We start from the raw sequence: 18430 nt of genomic DNA, 5'->3' as shown, positions 1-18430 counted from the left end.
GTCTCCTGCTCAGGCTGCACATCTGAAGACTACGAAGGGTAACGAGGATTCATGTGAACCTGCTGGCAGAAAGGCCTGCATTACTATGACGACAACCTCTGAACTGCCCGGGCCATTATTGGTGCCGCTGTGATGTCATAATGGCATAAATGTAACCATAAATACAATTTAATTTAGTATTGTAAAGAATTAGTTTTACAAGGTGGAAGGAAAATAACCAGTGTTCAAGTGTTGAACCACGTCTTGACTTTAATGTATAAAAGAGCAATGACGGCATGTTACGGCAGTATTTATTATACATACATCATGGTGTAATATTCTGATCCAAAAAGGAGATGAGCAGCTGTACCATTTCTCACCAATCTTCATCTCAATTCATGGTACAAAAAGAAATGCACACCAACAGAAACGCACAGGGGCCCTGTAAAATATACATCATGATACAATATGACTACATACAGATATATGTATTTATGTACATATTATTCACAAAATATATAGTTTCCTTCGGAGTATCGGTCTATAACCTCGGACTACCTTTACACAGTGGAGGTGACACACTTCTGCAGCTCTCTGGTAAATAAACAGCTGGTTTGAAGGAGGCAGAATGATGCAGCGGTGCATCAGCATCGCTCCTCACTCATCCTCACTTCGCTCCCGGGTCACTGTGGTTAAGTGTGTGTGTGTGAGTGATTGTGTGTCTGTGATGTGACTGTGTGTGTGTTTGGGAAGTACATCCTGGGGGCTACATTAGCTCTAGATCTGTCAATTCAGACAGGATGCCTGTTCTGCCTCTGACTGTCAGGAGTCGACTTCCTGTATTCTTAACACACAAGCAAACACACACACACACACACACACACACACACACACACACACACACACACACACACACACACACACACACACACACACACACACACACACACACAAGAAAAGCCACAAAAAGGAAACACACAATTGTGTCTGTATCAAAGCTGTAATCAGCATCTTTGTACTCTTGAGGTTAAGTTTACTCAAACAAGCCCTCAAATATGAACACATGAGTTTGTTTCAAATGATTCATTTTAGAATCACGTCTCATACTTTGTCTGCAGCGGCATAAAATCTAATAACGCTACGAACTTGAGATCAAACAAAACAACGGCGCCGGCTGAATCAACGTTATTAAATCCAATGGTCTCATTATATGCTGCGTTGTTCATTTTGTCTGGGTATCGAATTCTGCGGCAAAACTTAGTGGTGTGTGTATTTGTGTGTGTATTTGTGTGTGTGTGTGTGATGAAATGGAAAAATGAGAATGAAAAGAAGGCAGCAGGGAATTGAAAATGTGGTGAGCGTTAGATTCTCATTTGAGATAAAAATATACTTACAATCTCCTAAAACAACGCACACACACACACACACACACACACACACACACACACACACACAGACACACACACACACACAGAAATAGACAGAAATGCTCACCTGACCCAGTATAAAACTAAACCCGTAAATAGCTGACTGAGTGCGAGAGAAATATGAAAAATATGAACATATTATTAAAACTCACGTTATAAACTGAGACTAGAGCTTAATGCCTCACAATTATGTAAACAATGACAAAAGTAAAAGTAAAAAAACACCGGAAAAAACGGAGGCAATTGCTGAATAATGGAAGAATTGATCATTTTCCACTGCGGCTCGTGTGATAATGTCCAATAAATCACAGTACACTGCTTCAGATGTGGGCTGATGTAACTGTGCAGACATACACACAGAAACATTCGATAAAAGGCCAATGATATGTATCTGACTGAGAAGTATAAAGAGCATCAGCTTCTTACAGTGTAGCTGTTCTTGAGGTTGTGCTGATTATGTCAAAAGTCTTTCTTTCATCCGCCAGCGAGGAAGGGAAAGAAAGACGAGAGCAACTCGCCAACTGCCAAATGAAATGCTAGAGAATACATGAAAATGGCATCAATACGACGCTGATCAGATATTGTTTGGAGAGGCGAGAGCGAAAAGTGATGCGGCAACTTGCCAATCTCATTCACGTCTCTCCCACCTTTCAGCAGAAATAGAAGCTGAAAGCAACCAAGTGTGTGTGTGTGTGTGTGTGTCTGTGAGTGTGCGTCCCCCCCCCGTGTCTACAGGAACAAACTAACAGGCAAGATCAACAAAAATGCGAGGCGGGTGTTCCGTCATGCTGCGGTGAACACAGCAGACTGCTCTTCATCGCGGCGGCGGTTCACTCCTGCGGCAGAAGTTACCAGGATGTTCAAACACGAAGACTCAACCGTAAAACACCTAAATGAAGGAGAGGCGGCCGCCGAGGAGTCGAGTCTCTGGCTCCCCGGGTGGGCAGACGGGTTTCCCCGTTGGTCTTCAGCAACGCGGACCCTCCGAGACGCACCGTCCGCCGCGGGCCGGACCGGAGTCGGCGTCTTTCTTTATTTACAGTCTGACGGCCACCACGCATGCTCCCGCCCGGCCCAGACACAGAGGTGCTACCTGGAGAGGAAGAGAGAGAGAGAAAAACACCTGAACCAGTCGAGTCTGAAGCAAGAGCGAGTCAGGGGAGAGCAGAGCCCTGCAGAACAGGTAGTACACGTAAAAGGTATTCGCTGGATTTTTTTAAATATCTGCATGTTCTCATTAATATCTGGCAAAAGCGCATGCATCTTTGTACCTGCAAAATGAGACCAGTTAAAATGTCTCCTGTGGAGCAGGACACAGCAGTCCTCAACAAGGCCCGGGACCAAGACAGGCGACAGATCTCAGGTCTTGTCCATCAAATGCACGAGACCGACAAGACGGCAAGACTTCAACCAAAATGGGTTTGCTCGTGTGAAATCATATTTCATGTTTGCAGGACTGCATGTCCTTGTTTGGGGTTGAACAAACTCAATTAAGTTTAGGCATTTTACATATTTTCTACGCCTGATGGATGAGGTCAATACCTCAAGTTCACCAGCCTTGTGAACTAACGTTTAAGACGACATGGATGAGAAGACCCTTTGAGACGCTACAATCCATCAATCCATATCTGGCAGCTGTTTTCAGTGAAACCCATTGTGCTCTATATCTAGTAGAACTCTGTATGTCCTCCTGTGGCGGCTGTCAACCAAAAACAGACTAGAAGGCAGTTAATACCAGACTCGCATTCACCAAATTAAGTCAGAATATTGCTCCTCTGTTTACTGTGTAAATTGGCAAATGCTTACTAAATAGTTCAGCATATCAATATCAAATGGTGTCATTATGTCAGTGTCGGCTCTGCAGCCCCCAACGGTGCTAAAATGTATTATTTTGGGTTTATGTCAAAAGTCCTCGGAAAACAATGTAATATCAACATCTGGATTTCCGTGAGCACGACTTTTAAATTTAAATTTAACCGGTCTCCACGTGTCCTCACACGGCAGTCTGTCCCTGTCCCTCTGTGTCAGCTGGAACGTTTTACGTGTTCTGCAGCCGCCCGTCTACAGCGCTCTTGTTCTCAGCGCGCCGTGCGTCTCCAAAATAGCAGATTTCTGACAGCTTTGGAGGGAAACCCTGGGGGCCGTGCGGGAGAGTGACCTGAGCCGAGTGAAATCGTTTAACATTGAAAACAATTTCCCTCCACTTGCAGCAGCAAGGACAAGATCAGCGTTAAAGAAACACATTTACATAACAAAGAAAGAAACGGCAAGACGCACAATAGAGGAGGGTCACACTGTGACTGCGTGTGTTGATTTAACAATTTCATTGGTGTACATTGGCATTTATTACTTGTTTTTACTGAACTGAAGTCAACGTACATTAAGTGGATGCATATGAACCTGCTGCTTATGTTCGTGCCACACGAGAATATATACGGTTTCCTTCCAAACATGTAAACTGCATTCCTGTCATTTTGTGTGTGTGTTTGTGTGGCATCGGGTTGTGTACCTGTGTCCACTCGTTAGTCTGAGGGTCGTAGGCTTCAACTGTATTGAGATACACCTGCCCGTCATAACCGCCCACGGCGTAAAGACGGTCGCCAAGGAGACAAACACCTACTGCGTCTCTGCTGATGCTCATGGGCGCAACTGCTGTCCACACATCTGTCTGAGGGTCATACCTGCGCACACACACACACACACACACACACACACAAAATCCCGAGTGAGACATTACAATGTCAAAAGGGTATTCTGTGACAGACGCGGTCAAGAGCTCAGCATCTTTCTCCTCTGCAAGATAAGATCCCAATAAAAGGTCATTATCTTGCAGCCCAGATCATATACAACACAAATCATTGAACATTTCTCACACACGCGCACACATCCATGGCGTGAAAGCCCACCTTTCCACACAGTCGCTCAGCCGAGATGCAAGTGATGAGGCCGGAGCGTCATGACCTCCGATGGCGTAGAGGAAGCCATGCCATGTGGCCACGCCCACACCTCCGCGCCTTTTAGCCATGGGAGCACAACCGGTCCACCTGTAGATGAAGGTTGTCAGTGAGGAGAAGAGAAAAACGGAAACTTTCACCAACACCGAGTAAAACATTCTCTGCTTGAAAAAAGAAAAAAAAGAAAGGTATTTTCAGGGGACCAATAAGAACCTTGCCCCAACAACCATAATGAATGTACTCGACAGAGGCTTTTTGAGCGTGGCCTACATGCATCATCCTCAGAGGCTTAGCTGCCTCCTTTGATCTGTGGGTAAATAACCTTTGGAGCTCTACAGCAGACAGAAAACATCTAATTCCCCTCAAACGAAGTCCCTTGTCTCTGACCTGTTGGTGTGGGGGTCGAAACACTCCACCGAACGCAGGCAGGAGGATCCGTCACGACCTCCAACTGCATACAGCCTGAGGAAGACGGAAGATGGCAATGACCGATGGACACCGATTCACAGGGCTTCGAGGACAAAGTCGATCAGCCAGAACTTTTGGGAGCATCACAACTATGGAGGAGTCACTAAGCGTGTGTGTGTGCGTGTTTGTGAGGGCGAGGAGAAAAAGTGCATTGGAAGCAGTCAAGCAAGTAATTAGCACCATCAGGCAAATGGATTCCAGAGAATACACAACGCACCCGCACACGCACGCACAATACTGCCGGGTATGCAAAGCAAAAATCTGTTGTTTCTGTATTAATTAGCATCTTAAAAGCCTTTCTGTGTAGCGTCTCTATGAGGCACTGAAGAATTCATCGCAGTTATCCCTCCTACTGTCGTCTGCAGGGGAAAGAGGACGAGAGACCATACGTGTGTTTTTGCATGTGTACGGAGAGTCTTGTCATCTTTTCTATCACTGTTTGATGGGGCAGTGCGTTGTGGTGTAAGCGAACAGCGGTTACGGTAATATAACTTTAACTGTGATGCTTTCGAAGAAGCAGAGAGTGTGGAGATCTAAGAATGTTCTCACACAACAAAGTCATTTACCGTACAGTGACCAAAACTGTTGTAGTGGCTGGTGCAGTATTTAGAATTGTACACTTATTCAGTATTATGACATGCTATCTTCAGATGAAGGTAAGTGAGGATATTCTTGTGGCATTTTTGCCAAAAAGTAGATTAAAATGGATAGATAGATTAAAAACAATTAACAAATTAATCGAACATTTTGAAATTCATTAATCTCAATTAATTAATTAAGTTTTTAATGAATGTTTGTTTTTCTTCTAAAGACTCACTAATCACTTCAGTAAACGTGTATTTTAGACACTGTCTTTTAATTGATAATGCTATTTTAAACAGAAAACTACACACATTTGGTCGTCTCGGAGGCAGAAATCCACCAGGTGGAGCACGTTGAACTAGCAACTCTTAGCCTAGCTTATCAGCTAGCGTAGCATAGCCGTGCTTTAAGTGGTCCGTTTGCCACCCCCCCCCCCTTCAGTTTGACATGTGGAGGAATTCCTCTGCGTGGTTCTCCGCTGTATGTCGCGTCTCTGTTTGCTTTACTTCCAATGCAAATATCTGTCTCCATCTTGAGCTACCGTCTTGCTTTCTCCGATGTAACTGACTGCAGCTAGCGGCCGTTTCGTTTCCGTGGTCAACTTCCGGAAGTAAACAAGGGTAGGTTAACTACGTTAAAATATCTTGTTGCATTAATCTTGGCCCCATTAATCGCATAGATTAATGCGTTTATGTTGACAGCCCTACGAAGTTAAACAAAGCATTAAACAGTATCAATTGGGCTTTTGGACAAAGCAATATGCAATAAGTGCAGCATCCAATATCAAAACGTCCCAAACAAACAATCAAACGCATGTGCAGAGTAACGGCGCATGTGCATGTATTGTATGATTTAACTGGATACATGTGGGTGGACGTGTGAACAACCATCATGCGTAGGATTACTTACTTGCCGTTTAGTACAGCTACTCCAACTGTGCTTCTGGGTGTTGCCATACTTGCAACGAAGCTCCACTGGCGAGCTTGGGGGTCCCACCTGGTGGAAAGTATGTTAGCAACCACTCAAACCCGCACATAATAAAACATGGCTAAATAAATCTCTAAATATACATACTGTGTCACTGCAGCTTACGTCCCCTCGGATATTGAGGTATAAAATGGATTGGATTTGGGATATAAGTGAAAAGGGGCTGCAGGAGACAAGCTATATCACCCTGACTACATTCATTTACAGCCATTTCTTTTTTCTGTCCCTATTTGGGGAAGTGGTCCTCATAATTTGTTTAACAATCAGTAGACCTTAAACTGCTCTTAATGTTTGTTTTTTTAAAACTCTTAAAAACTCCAGCTCTCATAAAATTGTCCGCGCACTGTAAACATTTAGAGTGAATAAGTGTCCTCTTACCTTTCCACTGTGCTGAGGTAGCTCCAGCCATCGTGTCCTCCTACCGCGTACATGGGTCCCTCCAGGACGGCTACGCCTGCGATAACACAACCACATGGCCGCTATTAAACAATGGCAGCTCACCAAAAACAGACATCCGGGACCAAAGAGTGGGATGTTGACACCTCCACAATACGGGGATTTATCGGCACATCTGTGGGGACCAGATGTGTGTTTGAATCCCCGCAGACACGCACACATTTATTAAACAACAACAACAGAGGAGCAGCAGCACCTCAGGCCTCATCAGACGATGTCATTGTGACTGTGACACATCTGATACATAGTCCGTTAAAGTGCTCTTGAGCAAGAATCCTTATTTTCAAAACACAAAAAATCAAATCCCTTTAAAACAACTGACCTAATTGGCGTAGCCGCGCTCTTTTTGTAACGTGGGAGATTCCCGTTTCTAAGCACGGGGGCTCACCTAAGCCGTGCCTGTGAGTGGACATGGGCGGCATGACGCTCCAGGCCTTGCTGTGAGGGTTGTAACACTCCACGGTGTTGAGGGTCTTGAGTCCATCTCGGCCGCCCACCACGTAGAGACGGCCGGCGAGGACAGCGACGCCAAACTGGAGCCTCCGTCCACTCATGGTGGCCACCTGCCTCCACGTGTCCCGACGCAGGCAGTACTGCTCGATACTGGTCGCACCTGGGGAGAAGCCACAGAGGAAACACCGCCAACGCATTAAATGACTCACTGACGCACTAATCCGCCTCCCACACGGGAGGCTGCGTGTGTTTGTGTGTAACACACATGGATCAATGAGCTTTATATTCATGACCGCAAGATAGAGGACAGTTATTCCACCGAGCCGGCGGGAAATATATTGGAATGTGCTTTTCTTAAAGGATCCTGACATTAGGGCTGCAAAAAGTCATTATTTCCATCATTGATTATTCTCCCCATCGGTAAGTGAAATGACGATGAGAATCATGAAAAATGTCCCAAAGCTGACTTACTCATTTAAGTAGTTTGGTTGCTTCCTACACCTACACCCTCCTTCTCCCTCTGCCCTCCCTTTCAGTCGCCATTCACCCTTTCGGTCCCCATTCACCTTTGAACTCTGCCTTTGTTTCAATCGCAACTACACACACACTTCACAGCTTGTGATAGAAGCATAAAACACCGGCCCACGTTTCACCACCACGACACACACACACACACACACACACTCGGAAGGCGAAGAGCCACACACTGTTACGGCTGGCCGCGTGGTTGTGTGTGTGTGTGCGCGCACCTTTCGTGGCGTCCATCCCCCCTACGGCGAACATGGCGCCTACGGTGGCCTTGCGGGGCCGCGTGCGGGGACTCTGGAGCAGCGGCTGGCGCTGCGGCAGGAGGTGATACTTCATGGCCTCCATCAGCAGCCGCTGGCACTCCATGCTGTCCCGCAGCAGAGGGTTGGACTCCAGGTCCGCCAGGAACTACACACACACGTGAATAGGAGGAGACACAGAAAACAGCTCACATGAACACACACACACACACACACACACACACACACACACACCCAGAGGGACACGTGACAACTGCTTTCAAAGAGTCGGTCGGACAAACACGGGGTGAATGTGTATCACGTGTGTGGGTTAAGATGTTATCGCTGATGGTGGCTACAAAGAAAGCCGTTCTCTTATTGATCGAGGGGTTAGATGAGACCAGAGGCCATTAGTCTTTACACACACACACACACAGACACACACAGACACAGGGTCCAAAGTATAAAACATTTCAATCCTTCTGGTCCTTAAAGTACATCCACAGGAGAAGTGCCTCTGAGAAAGGCTTGTGGTGAGAATCCCTGAAGGCGAGAATTACTGATTTACATTTAGATTGGTGTGTGTTTGTTTGCACGTGTGTGTGTGTGTGTGTGAGTGAGTATTCTGAGGTAGAAAGCAGCAGCAGTTCTAGAGAGTGTGTGCGTGTGTGTGTGTGTGTGTCAGTCAGGGTGGAGATTAGAAATCTTTCAGTTATGATAAATGACATTTGATAAAAGTGGGGGGGGGAAACGTCACATTTTGATTGTTTTTCCGACATCTTTATACTTTTTTCTGTCCTGATTTGTCAAAAGAAAGATTCGGCTGAAATAATTCAATTTCCCCGGCCCGACGCGGAGCGCATAAAGCGAGCGTGGTAAATGGATAAGCAGCTTACACGCGAGGGGAAGCCGCGCTTCTACGGCACACAAACACACGGGGGGGGGGGGAGTCATTTGAGTGGATGAGTGATAAAGAAGGACAACGAACAGAAGAGCGCGTTTGTCTTCTCCTGTGCCGTTTATCCATCACGTTGTGCAGGGCTGAATGTGGAGGGCGAGATAAGACGAGTCCTGCAGGCGTTTCCACTTTCTCCTCTCCGTCCTCCATTTGTCCCCACGGAGTCCGTTTCAGCATGACTGTCCACTGTGCATCAGCGCGTTAGCCCTGACGCCGCTTAGCGTGTTAGCGTGGACTCCATTCACGGTGCTGGGCTTGGCCGAAATGAACAGTTCTCAATTGGCAGCTGGTGTGAAAGCGCTGGTGCAAACCAAACAACCGATCCGACCCGGACACGGGGGACTTTTTCATGGCTGATAGAAAACAGAAGGTTAATCAGAAGGTATTCTGATTTGAACCAAGGCCATTAAAAAAGTAATCCCAAAGTAATAAACCCTGAAAAGTTCTTGAGTCCTTGTCCTTTGCAGTCTAATTGATATGATTTGTATAATCTTTGTATTAATCAAAGTACATAAATATACACAGCAGAAGCGTTAAAGTGTTGCATAAACATTCAAGCATCATTGGTATTTCATTTCCCTCTGTGGGGACCAGAGTCACCTCGCCAGTCTTTACAACTTCATGTTTACTCCTCTCGGTCAGGTTGTGCGAGGCGGCGTGGACACAACCGCGCTGCAGGTGGGAAAAGCTCCCTTAGTATTTATTGCAAGCAACAGCGCCGAATAATTCAGTGGTTCCAGCTTCCCGGAGGAAGGGAATTCACGGCCGACGGGCGAACCTCCGAGGCGATTGGACCACGCGTGCAGGCGCCGGTGTTTGCGTGACAGTGGAAGTCAGGAAAAGGGATTAAAGGTTTTCATTTGGTGCACTGGCGCCCTTTAGATGAGAAGGCCTCCTGCCGAGCCGACTAATTGCTTGATGAGCATCGATCGGCTGTCTGCGTGAGGTTTACACGGCGGTTCATTGGCGCGTGGCGGCTCCGCGGGTCGCTGAACGTCAACCCCGTTTATCAGCTTAGCGTGGTGCTGCGGCGGTGATATACTCCTGAAGGTCCTCAGCGCCTCTCTGCTGCCTCTCCAGCGCCGTGGGCACCGCTTTAGCTCTCCGCCATCCATCTTCTGGCCTGATTACATGTTACAGCTGCTCGGCACTCCAGCTGAGCGGGGGCGAAGCCGTATATCTGAGGTGTTCGCGTCTCGTCGAGGTGAAACCTGGGAGATATACGGACGCAGGCAGAGAAGCCGGAAAGAGGAGGGTGGGGGTTGGAGTGGCACGCGGGAAGATTTATCCCCACGGCTCCTTTATGAACAGTAGGGGAAACGGCTGGTGAGGGAGATGAAGGGATCAGATCATTTAGCTGCAGTTAGGAGGGATATCACACTTAATTAAGGTTTAAGACGCGCGCGTGCGTGCGTGGAAGCAGTAAGCGAACCGCTGCCCTGAATATGAATTCATCGGCATCCCACTAACTAACTGGGAAGAGGACAGAGGAGGAGACGCATGCGGCCACTTCAACACAGCGGTGAGGTCTACAGCTGTCGTGATCCTTCAAGCGGATAGGGACAGAGGACGGGAGCCAGGAGGAGGTAGAGTAGATTTTGCGAGGAAGAGCCAGATTTACTGTCATTAAAAACGATTATGGCTGCTTTAAATAGGTCAGTCACAACAGTGTGATATGCCACAGCGCTCTACGCAGCCCTCACCTGCGGGTGGAGCAGAGGCAGGCGGATGTGAGCCAGCAGCGAAGGCAGGTGCCGCTGTCGCGAGGCGGCATCGTGGCGAACCCACGTCAGCAAAGACGTCACCATGGTCTCCTCGTTGGGCACGTTGACATCCTCCGACGTGATGAGCCGCTCCATCTCCTCCTCTGGGAGCAACAGGAACTCCTGGCCTCCCACCACCTCCAAGAAGTGCTCCTGGTGGGCAGATGAAGTGGTTACAAAAGTAGAGAAAGGTCCTTTTAGAAATAGGAGCTGCGGATGAAAAACGGGATGAAGACAAAACAATAGGAAGAGGAGAGTGGAAAAAGGGAAGGATGGAGAGGTTGGACGGAGAGAAGAGCGAAGGCAGTGAGGGCTCGAGAAAGATCAGTGGGCGATGATGATGAAGAGCTGAAGGAATAATGGCGGGATGAGAAAATAGTCCCAAATATTGGGACAAAACTTTCAGAGAGATAGTTAGTGGTTGAACAAGTCGTCTTAAATGATTAATTGATTATTATTCGTATAGATTAAATGGGAATGTTCTGAGAATTAAATCATGAATTTATTACGTCAGCATAAAATTAAATGCTTGAACATCGAGGCCACAATACAAATGTGTTTAGCTGCCACAGATGATCATAATCCTAATCAAAAGCAAGGTGATGTAATGATAATGTTATAGCATAACTCTCTCATCCATTTATGGACCAGAGGATAAAGGGAGGAGAAAACAGATATACGTGTTTAGACACACTACATGTGTATTTGAGTGAAAAAGTGTGTCTCAATCACACACACACACGCGCAGTGTCATTCGAATAAAACCACCGCCATGACACAATTACCGCGGATTAAAGTTGAGAGAGAAGGAAGAAAGAAAAGAAGGACTGAGAGAGACGGAGGGAGGCGAGGTGGGAAGGAGGGCGCGCTAACGGGAGAGAACAAGACGAGGAAACAGGAGTAATCAAGCCAATGGAAAAGCTATTTCACGGTCACCATAGCAACGCTGTGCTGAAAACAGCCCTTGTGCCGATAGTAATGTGCGGCGGGCGCCGCGGAAGAGGAACCAATTTGTTAGCGAGGGAAACATTAAGGCCTGTCGTGGAAAAGCAGTGCAGAGGGAGCGAAGCCTCTTTATTGTTCTCACCGTATTGCCAAAATCACCTGTGGTCTACCTGCACCAACATCATCATTATTACACCAACATTGTTTCCTACACAAAGATGGAGTGTACCGCGTACCATGGTGTGGGCGTGCGCGGCCCGCTGCAGGTCGCCGCAGCCCTGAGCGTCGGCATAGGAGCGGATGCCCAGACAGTTGGAGGGGTGGAGCTGCTTCGTGAGGAAGGAACAGCAGGCCTGAACCACCGACGACAGCTGCAGCAGGCAGGACGCCGACAGCAGGGACTCAATGGTGTCCTCCCTCAAATCCAGCCGCCCTGGGACCGACACGCGGGGAGACGGAAGGAAGACGGAATATTTTTTACGGTGTCTAAGATTAAATGATCTGTATTTATGGGTTCCAGCATCTGTGTGTGCATACCTGTATATGCATACTGCACAAGAACCCACAGCGCATCAGGGTCCACTCCTTCCATCTTCACCTCGTCCTGCTTGGCCTCCCTCACGTCGCTGGTGAACATGGCCGCAAAGTAGTCGGACACGGACGAGAGCACCAGCCTGAGTGGGTGGAGAGAGGGACCCGGCATCCGTCAGAGAGCAGTGGGCAAGCCGTGATGGAGGAACGGGGCCCTTTGAGCTCAATGACGAGACCAGTCTGGGCTGACGGAGAAAAGACCCAGAACACCGAGGCTGACGCACCACGAGTAGATTGGTAGTTGGCACGAACGCGGCTCGCAATAAAAGGCTTCAGCATGCGCGCTTCCACGCCAAGTTCTCGTCAGAACTTGCGTCCAATAAAATCTAATTTGCCATTTGGAAAAGCTGTGAATTACTTTTGACTATTTTTGTTAGTTATATTCTACAAATTTAAAACATTTAAAATATTAGTAATAAAACCTGTACACAACATACAGAATCTGATATGATATACTTGGGTTTATGTGATATCACATGATTTTTTTGAGTGCTGCATCAGCAAAAATTTGGTCCGGCGTTGATAAGCTCAGAGCGGAGCGGGCAGCTTGGCGAGCGGTTCGCGGCCGGTTTTATTCGGCCATTAAACTTGATTTGTTGACTCCGTCCTGCCCGGTTAACCCCAGTGAAATCCCACAAGCTGCAGTTTATCTTTTGCCGGCCTCAAAGTTCAAACCGTAGACAGGATCCTAAAGCTCGGGACCTTCAGGACGGGTGTGAGAGACGGCGGCGGAGCAATGAGTGCCGTGAGCAAAACGTTGTCCGAATATATCAATCTCCTCCCAACGGCAATATCCTCACTTTGCACGTCTGAACAGACGTAGGAGAGAACTGTGCAAACCTGAGGCATCTCCAGATGTGTGCACACAGCGAGCACAGAGAGCTCAGATGCTTAAGTGTTCTTTCTATTCAGCTGGCTGGAGGACGACCATTCGAAACGCACCACGGCGCTCGCTGCAGTCGTCAATTGAGCTCATGGTCAGTGGAGTAAAAAGAATATGCCTAACGTGAGGTCAATGTGAAAGTTATTGGCTGAGGGAGAAGATATACGGCATCGCGCAGAGCGAGCCGGAGGAAGGACAGAAAGGGATTAGCTAAAGGTCATTTCGAAAAGGGACAGTTAATTATTCCACGCCGCAAAAATCCATCACCTTCCATGCCACTGTTCCGTTAAGCACAAACATGTCAAGGAATTGGGAAAGTACACCCTATTACATATTTAATGCGCATTTGTAAATGAGGCTGTGACGGATGGACGCCACGTGACAGCGCCACGCAAAGGCCTCCGCCTCACGCTTAATGTCATAAACAGGGCCGGTCAACAATAATTACGTCAAAGACCTGTTTGACCGCCAGATGTTTGAGAACCGATGTTTACACGTGTCACTGGTCTCTGCCGATTCTCTGTTCCGTGTGTTTTCCGACTTCAAGGTCAACAGATGTGTGTGTGTGTGTGTCGGTGGGGACTAACTAATGTATGTACATGTGTATAATGTCATTGTGACTGTGACAGTGGGACCATGATAGATAGCCTGAAGCAGTGTGTGTGTGTGTGTGTGTGTGTGTGTGTGTGTGTGTGTGCGTGTCGCCTTTACTGACAAAGTTGTCAAAAAAAACGCAATAGTCAGCAGGAAGTTGCTCTGCCAGTATTCCAGACGGGTATCTCTTTCTTATCTGTTTCTCTCACACACACACACACACACACACACTCTGCCTGACTTCCTGTGCGACCCCAGCTACAGGCTACACAGCGCTGGGTTATTTACACACAGGTGCACCTCTCAGAAGACAGAGACACGGCAGGCAGTGTGTCGCTCCGTGATGGGGAGAGAGCAGGAAACAGACGAGCTGGAGGCAGGAAAGAGGAGGCCGAGCTGGAAATGCCGCGTGTGTTTGCGGGGGCTGCTAGGAGAGACTTACTCTACTCTCACGACCCACACACACTCCAAAAGAAACGAGGCCCGAGTCGTATATGTTGACGCTGATGGCATTAATGACTTTGGGGGGGGGGGGGGGGGTCTTTTTGCCCTAAGGTCACCAGCAGGTCAAAGTTTCCACTTATCCCCCAAGGAGAATTGTAATAACTAAATTACTTTTTAGCTGTTCAATTTGTCCAGGACTTTAAGTTCCTTCCATTTTCTTTGAGGGGAGTTTTTCCCTGAGGACAGAAGTCGTGCGCTGAAGGGATCGTAAACCCTCCCGAGCTCAATGTGTGGTATGAATACATTGGTTTATGACCAAATACTGGCTAAATCTAATGATATCCCCATGCACCTCAGCTGTACTTTATGTTCAGCGATAAACAGCAAATGTTTGCCTGCTAACATGCTAAACAGATGGCTAACTGCTAGCGTTGCCTTTGCGAGCATGTTGGCTCAAATCAGCACCGTGGAACCTCACAGAAGTGTCTGAACTAAATGTATGTTAACTGAAATCAGTTGAGAGGAGAGGTACAAAAATAGCGTTTGCAGGATAATGTATTTGTATAAGGCTCTGTTCCAGAAACGGTGCTCTGCTTCTTTGCAGAGCACATAGAGCTTGAGGCCGACTTGCAACACACTCACTTACAACAAGTGGCCTCGTTGTGTGTACCTACAAAACAGAGAAACGGAGTGCATGTTTTGTTCCCAGAACAGCGTTTTTATCCTACACGTGCAATAAATCAATTGCAAACAAAACACCCACTTTCAAGCGGCTCACTCCCACCCCGCTTACACACAAACACACATGAGCAGCCAACACGCCCAACACGCTCTTTCTCCCGTACAGCGGGGTCTTCTGTTTGTCCCCATCTGCGCCCGGGGTCACTACATCAAGTGGGGCAGAGGAGAAAGGCGGCCGGAGAAAAGGGGGCTTTCTGCTGGTGGAGGGCCGCTCTTCCTCTGGGTCTCCCACGTGCAGATGGACCCTGCTGCTGCACCCCTGGCCACACGCCCAGCGGGGGGGGGGGGGGGGGGGGGGGGGGTGCTGCGTGGTGGGGGACAGGCACGTGTGTGTGTGTGTTTGATGCATGATTGAGAGGCTCAGTTGAATGAGTGTGATAGAGGAACTACACAAAATGTTCCTGATGCGTGTGGAGATTACGTTCCCGTGTGAACAGTACGTGTCATCACGTGTGGGCGTGCACGCATGGCTCGAGTGTGCCATTACTAACGAATCACAATGCACGCGTGCAGTACACATTTTAATGTTGAACAACTAATCCATTCATTCTAACAGGTTTAGGATTCATGTCACTGCATGAGCCGTACTTGAACAGCACTTCGTTCTTCCATGTAATCATACCTACATTCACCAGCCGTACAGTGATGGCAGAGGCTACCGTGCAAGGTGCCCTCTGCCCATCAGTACTGTCCAACATTCATACCCGGTCACACATTCACGGCACAGCCCGCAGGTCTCAGGACGGAGGGCCGCCGCATGCTGAAGAGATCGTAAACCCCCGCTGGAGGATTTATGGTTCTAGGCTGAAGGAAATGACCTCATCTGTACCTTAGCTGTTCACCCTTACTTGGGGGTTAAGTGTCCCTCCCGAGGACACGTCGATGTGGACAAACGAAGCCGAGATTCAAACCCCACCAATCTTCTGATTAAAGGACGACCCGCTCTTCCACTGAGCCACAGTGTTTTTGTACTCGGCCGTATCTTAGTGATCAAGTATTTGCGAGTTAACATTATTAGTGTGCATTCCTCACAGTTTCCCATCTTATGGCGTCATGCAAATAGGAAGTGTGCAAGATAAACAGTAGTATCATGGAAATTGTTTTAAAAAAAAATCTTTACATTTTTGCATTAATTTTCCAAAAAGTGATGTTTCTGTTGGATTGTACTGATGCTACAATAACACAGTTTGTTTTACACTTGTGAGGAACATACATGGTGTATATTGTTAACATGAGCAGCTGAGTAATTAGGAAAATCAATTAATGACAATTTTGACAAATGAATTAACCAATTGTAATTTAGCAACCAAATACTGGCAAACACGAACTTGTTGAAGCTGTGAAAATGTGACGATCGGACGATTCTGTTTTTTGTTCAAGTTCAATACCAGATTGATACCAGACCGATTTTGGATCGTTTCTCAGACAAAACATGCGATTAAAAGATATCAACTTGAATTATATTTTTAATTTAAAAAAACACTGACCTAATTGCTCTTAAACATATCTGAGGGATTCTGTGAAGACATTTGACCTTCAGTGTGACGTCGGACGCCTATTGCCATCTTTGCCGTAGACATTTCGTGTGACACATTAACGGTGTCTTTGCCCTTACCGATGTGCCGGTATCCGCCTGTCTCCCGCCACCAGCACGACGTCACACAGCTGCCGGGACCGCAGGTAGCCCTCCATCTTGCGGAAGGTGACGTCGGCGTGGGACAGAGCGGTGAACGTGCACTCCTCTGGACACGCACATGGCTCCAGCGACACGCACGAGGACAGTGTGGCGCTGCTGTTGGACGTCCTACCGCAGAGACAGGCGTTCACACACACACACACACACACACACACACACGCACACACAGACACAAAGAGAAGGAGGCAGATGCTTTGAGCGTCGGTGCCGACTCCTTTCGTTCAAAACAAACAATGCAGATGTGCAGAGGGAGTCACGGCAGCTGCTGTGTGTCACATCTTTATTCCCTCATTCGGTCGCTCCCTCCCTCGCTTGCTCGCTGTATGTCGCCAGCAGCGTGCAAATGCTGCGTAATGGTCCAATTGCTCGGCGTAAATGGCCAGATAAATTTAGCCCACTTAAAAGAGAAGCTGCCAATTAAATAGCTGCGGGAGGAGACGAGCCCATCGGAGGTGCAGTGAATTAGTCGGCTCCCTAACGGCAGCCGGTTTCCTTGTTTCTATACCGACAGCGGGAGAAGTGAGGCAGCGTTTTGGCCCAGGAATGCCTTTAACATTCAATTCCCTGGCGGAGGAGCTGCAGCCCGCGGTTATGTCTTATTCTCCCTGTCTGAGGCGATTGGGTGTGAAAAGACAAACACCGATGAAGTACATCAGCCATCACGCGGATTGCTCCCAAAACGGGCATTTCGTTTACGACGGCCAGGGCCACACTTCCATTTTTAATTTAGCAGCAGAATTGGCCGGACTGGCCCTAAAGCATGAAGAGATGAATGGAGTGACGCTATGCTTTCAACTCAGCCAAAGAGAAATCATCTGTAAGGGATGTGGAAGAATGTGTGTGTGTGTGTTCTCTTGTTAATAGACAGACACAGAAGTCCTTGGGGGGCCGTGGCTGCTTTTCTATACGATTGCAAATGGTCTTTAACAGGATTATTAATCGGATATCGTTCTTCGAGTATCTCAAGTGTGTCCATCCATTTTTGGGCAACATAAAAAGGTTTTCCGTTTTCAGTCTACTCATCTTTAGAAAAGGCACTCGTTTTACCAGGGTAATAAAACACTGTCAGACAGCGCTGAACAAAGGTGAACACGGCCTTCAGCGTGTGTATTTGCGTATCCAGTCTTGTTTGCGTGTATGCAGCTGATGCGCTACAACAGGGGTCATCTTCCCTTCGGCCTGTGTCCTCCGCTCCTCTTCATACGTCTCCCATCCGCACTCGTGTATCTAATCTCATCCATCACTCACTCACCTCGTTCCACCACATCACCCGTCTTTGCCTCTGTCTTTATCTCTGTCTCTATCCCTGAAGGCTCGCTTTCTATGCTCTTGTGTGTGCGTATGTGTGTGTGTGGACAAATGCCCCGGCTAAATACTGCCAGAGAGGAGGACTTTGAAGCCGGGGAACGTTGCCTTCCAGTTCCCTTAATTGAGCCTGGCAGGCACTCAACACAGACACAGAGAGAGAGAGAGAGAGGGGGGAGACAGACAGAGTGTGTCTGGGGCAAATCAACACCATGCAGCCAGATTTTTTTAACCCGCTGCACCAGGCAAGGACGCGCACACCACTTTCATTCAATCCCTTTCTCCCTGCCCCCGCTCACGCACACTCCCATGTGATGAACTATCCAGCCTGATTAGCCTGAAGGCTAACGGCTAATGCAAATGAAAGTTGCCTCCGTGAGGCTGATATACGACGCGATCACACAGCCACCACAGGGCCGGCCTGCTCACATGTGGGG

General features: G+C 47.8%; 1 protein-coding gene across 6 annotated transcripts in view; it reads right to left on the bottom strand.

Annotated features, from left to right (window-relative positions):
- Positions 1-223: 223 nt before the first annotated feature.
- The window catches only part of klhl5 (kelch-like family member 5), a 36736-nt gene continuing 18529 nt past the window's right edge, over positions 224-18430 (bottom strand). For 4 of the 6 annotated variants that reach the window (XM_078080064.1, XM_078080065.1, XM_078080062.1 and 1 more), the window contains exons 2-13: positions 16608-16796; positions 12277-12413; positions 11976-12172; positions 10735-10947; positions 8056-8242; positions 7242-7466; positions 6776-6851; positions 6320-6406; positions 4748-4822; positions 4313-4450; positions 3916-4087; positions 224-2499 (exon numbers count right to left, since the gene is read on the bottom strand). In XM_078080064.1, the coding sequence (XP_077936190.1) occupies positions 2443-2499; positions 3916-4087; positions 4313-4450; positions 4748-4822; positions 6320-6406; positions 6776-6851; positions 7242-7466; positions 8056-8242; positions 10735-10947; positions 11976-12172; positions 12277-12413; positions 16608-16796 (1753 nt within the window). In that variant the 3' untranslated portion in view covers positions 224-2442. The remainder of the gene's footprint in view (positions 2500-3915; positions 4088-4312; positions 4451-4747; positions 4823-6319; positions 6407-6775; positions 6852-7241; positions 7467-8055; positions 8243-10734; positions 10948-11975; positions 12173-12276; positions 12414-16607; positions 16797-18430) is intronic. The other 2 variants (XM_078080063.1, XM_078080061.1) reach the window with 1 other exon arrangement.

This window comes from Gasterosteus aculeatus, chromosome 9 (assembly GCF_964276395.1).
Source record: "Gasterosteus aculeatus chromosome 9, fGasAcu3.hap1.1, whole genome shotgun sequence".
In the NCBI taxonomy this organism is placed as follows: Eukaryota; Metazoa; Chordata; class Actinopteri; order Perciformes; family Gasterosteidae; genus Gasterosteus; species Gasterosteus aculeatus.
The sequence above is the reverse complement of the archived record's forward strand: the minus strand, read 5'-3'. Positions and strand labels throughout refer to the sequence as shown.